The sequence below is a fragment of the Fopius arisanus genome, unplaced genomic scaffold (assembly GCF_000806365.1).
Source record: "Fopius arisanus strain USDA-PBARC FA_bdor unplaced genomic scaffold, ASM80636v1 scaffold00007, whole genome shotgun sequence".
Lineage (NCBI taxonomy): Eukaryota > Metazoa > Arthropoda > Insecta > Hymenoptera > Braconidae > Fopius > Fopius arisanus.
The window spans coordinates 979,639-982,956 of NW_011887746.1; the positions used below are offsets into that span (position 1 = coordinate 979,639).

At 33.0% G+C, this 3,318-nt stretch overlaps 1 protein-coding gene across 4 annotated transcripts in view; it reads left to right on the forward strand.

The window, feature by feature from the left end:
- Nplp1 (Neuropeptide-like precursor 1) overlaps window positions 1-1,362 on the forward strand; it is a 14,052-nt gene extending 12,690 nt beyond the window's left edge. For all 4 annotated transcript variants that reach the window (XM_011316517.1, XM_011316518.1, XM_011316519.1 and 1 more), the window contains one exon: window positions 1,067-1,362. In XM_011316517.1, the coding sequence (XP_011314819.1) occupies window positions 1,067-1,268 (202 nt within the window). In that variant the 3' untranslated portion in view covers window positions 1,269-1,362. The remainder of the gene's footprint in view (window positions 1-1,066) is intronic.
- Window positions 1,363-3,318: the final 1,956 nt, after the last annotated feature.

A 3,318-nucleotide genomic window follows, 5' to 3' on the forward strand; every position in this document is an offset into this window, starting at 1 on the left:
AGAAAATTCTTCGGGGCAATTTCCTTCTGAGTGATTTCTCTTCAACTCGATTTTTCTTTTATTTGGCTATTTTTCGATTTTTCTCGGAACCTAGTGGTTTTAGGAGAAAATGTGATAAAAACTCTTTTGTTGGAATGAAAATTTTCTATAAAAATTGTTCATACCTTTTTTTTCTGCGAGGACGCGGGGTTGAGATAATTTAAGAGTTATTCAGGACAGTCTATGAGGATTTTCAGTCCGGGGTGGTAATCAATTAATTGAATTGTCCTAATCAATTAATAATCCTAATTAATTGGATCTTTTTAAATTAATACTGAGGGGTAAGTAAGTTGGTCTCAGGTTGTCTAATCATTAAATCTCTATTATCTGTGCCCCGTCTTTGCAGCCGTTTCACAGCCAAATATGAATCTCAACCAGAACTGCATGGAATCCTTCTTTGATTAATCCTAGAAATTAGTCGAAGAAGACGGCTAATGAGATTAGCTCCTCTTTGTCTCGATTGTTGAACAATCAGTAGTTACATCTGACAGCCGACAATATCGATGGTTAATGGAATTTATCGTTTAATCAATAGTTGGTGGAACTCGTAAAGACGATTTCGAGGAACTAATTCAGTAGTGAAGCCGTAAATTTCTTCCCCCGTCAATTCTATCAATTATCCCACTAACGAATGGTACTAGAAGAAAATACCATAAGGCTTTTTTACGGAAAATTACCCCAGCTACAAAAAAGTCCTATACCATTTTCCTCTAAAACCGGTCATTGAAAAGATAATTAACGATACCCGAACGACGCGATTTCCCTGGAAAAATTGGAAAAAAAATCTGCGACATTTAGTTCATTAGTTATGTCTTGAAGGGGCAATGCTATAAAAAAATATTATAAGAACTTTTTATGGAGGATTTCCTCAGCTACAAAAAAGTCTCATGACATTTTCCTCTGGGATCGGTAGTAAGCGAGATAATGACGTAATTAGAAAAAAAATCTACCATCACTACTGGATTATCTCATAATTGTTCGTTTGCAATTGAAGAATTTGTTGGTTTAATTGGTAATAATTTTTCAGGGAGAATTCCGCAGATGGGACCTCGTCCGACGACACCTCCGACTCGTCGACTCGGTCGTTAACGGCCCAAAGAAGAGGCTCAGGAACCCGTTACGAGCAATCAATCAAGAATGATTGTCGGCATGGCTTCAGGCGATATCTATTGACACCAACGAATGACAATTATATCGGTCAAAATTTACGTTACCCCATCGATTTTTAATTACCCTTGATTACTACAACCCTCGAAAAACCTATTAAAAAAAAATTAAAAATCTAATTAATTGATCGAACAAAATAAAATGTCTTGCAACTCATTCACACACATTTAATTGTTGCCACCAGCGATGATCGAAAATTTTTAATCAAAATTCTTCATTAAACAGTCTAATTGTAAATGACACCTAGTCAGAAATTCATTAGAGCACCGAGTGTAAATAAAAATCAAACTTCAGAGGCACGAGAAAATTTATGAATACACGAAATTAGCCCGATGAATTATTCATTATTTCCCCCCCTCTTGAGTTTACGTCTCTCACTTTTTTAATTAGAAAAATGTCAGAGCTCTTACGGCGGGTTCTTGTGATTAAATGGGCGCAGGAGAGATTACGGATTCTATTAGAGTCGTTACTAAATTTTTACTCGATTCCATAGAGCAGTCGAATTTTACTAATCGTTAATTCAATATCTTTTAAATATTAAATTGTGCAAATATCTGGGGAAGTGCAATGGATTGATACGGGGAGTGATAACGTCAGATGATGAGACTTCAAAATTTATTTATGAAATATTCATTTATTAATTTATTATATAGATATTATTATATATTTTTTTATCGACGAGATCGATTTGTGACTATTTACTACCTCGCCGTCGAATCATCGGTATAACTTGAGAACTATTAATTTCAGGTACAAATTGAAGAGAACTTTTTTGTAGCTGATTCAATTTCCGACAAAAAAGGTCTTCTGATATTTTTTCATAAAATTGATAGTTTTTCCATCAATTGATTTTTAGTATCTTAACAAAATTCGAAACCATCTGATTTTCTCACTTCACGGCTAAGTTGGAAGTAATTGTTGTAATTAAATTCGGAGTAATCTCTCGGGTGATTTCGAGTGACAACAATTATTTAGCAGTACCCTTTATTGCATAAATCCCAATAAAAATCAACGAGTTGTCGGGAACGTGACGCTCAACTTCGTTGATAAATAAGTAATGAGAATATTATTATTGATTCTATTAATTAATTTACTCAAGACCCCAGAGTTCTTCTTCATATCAATAATGTAGTGTCTAGAGAAAATTCATAAAAAGATAAATGTGTAAAATAGTTGAGGAATCGATTCGAATGGGATCACGATTTCCAGTGGCTGAATTGAATTTTTCCGAATTTGTCATCAAGTGGAGGGGAAAATTCGAAAATTCCAACAGAATTTCGTCCTATAAATTAATACTGCATTAATTATTAATGATTACTCAATTAATACCAATTCAATACAGCGAGAAAAAATAATTTTCCCGAGAATCCATCCAATCGCTGAAACGAAATGGAATAATCAAGTTTTGTTAAACACCGATTAATTTAAGAAACTACTGATTTTACGAAAAAATGTTAAAAGACCTTTTTTGTCGGAAATTTGATCAGCTGCAAAAAAGTCTTCTACTATTTTTCCACTAAATCAATTGTTTCCAATATAAATCGATTACTAAACTCAATTTAATTCTTTTCATTTAATTATTCAACAAAATGTCGTTTCTATTAAATTATTCACCTAATTAACAGTCGACACTGCTCTGAAGAAATAAATCGTCAATAATTAATTCAATTATCAATCGAGTTATTGCAAATGAAGAGATTATTTGCTGCGGATATTAATTGATAATGACAAAAAATTCATAATTCGTCGTAATTAGAGAATTTGAAGAAGTAATCAATTGACGGAATATTTCGGATGTTTTTTAGATGAATTTGATACAATATTTTGTAGTTGCTGATAATTGAGAGGTCAATGACTTATTATAATCGCAATTATAATCCTTCAATTATAATTCTTATCAATGAATTTTCGAAATTGTTAGATAATTGAAAAAAAATATTGCAAAAGTATTTGGCATGGTTCCCTGGGGATTTAGCCACTGATATTTTCAATTCCCCTTCACTTGACGACCGATTTCCCCTCAGGATCTGCTTCAAAGACTCGTAATGCGCGCATGAGCTAGCTTAGGTGCTTTAGGATAAAACATAAAAGTATTGATATTCGCTGTGGATG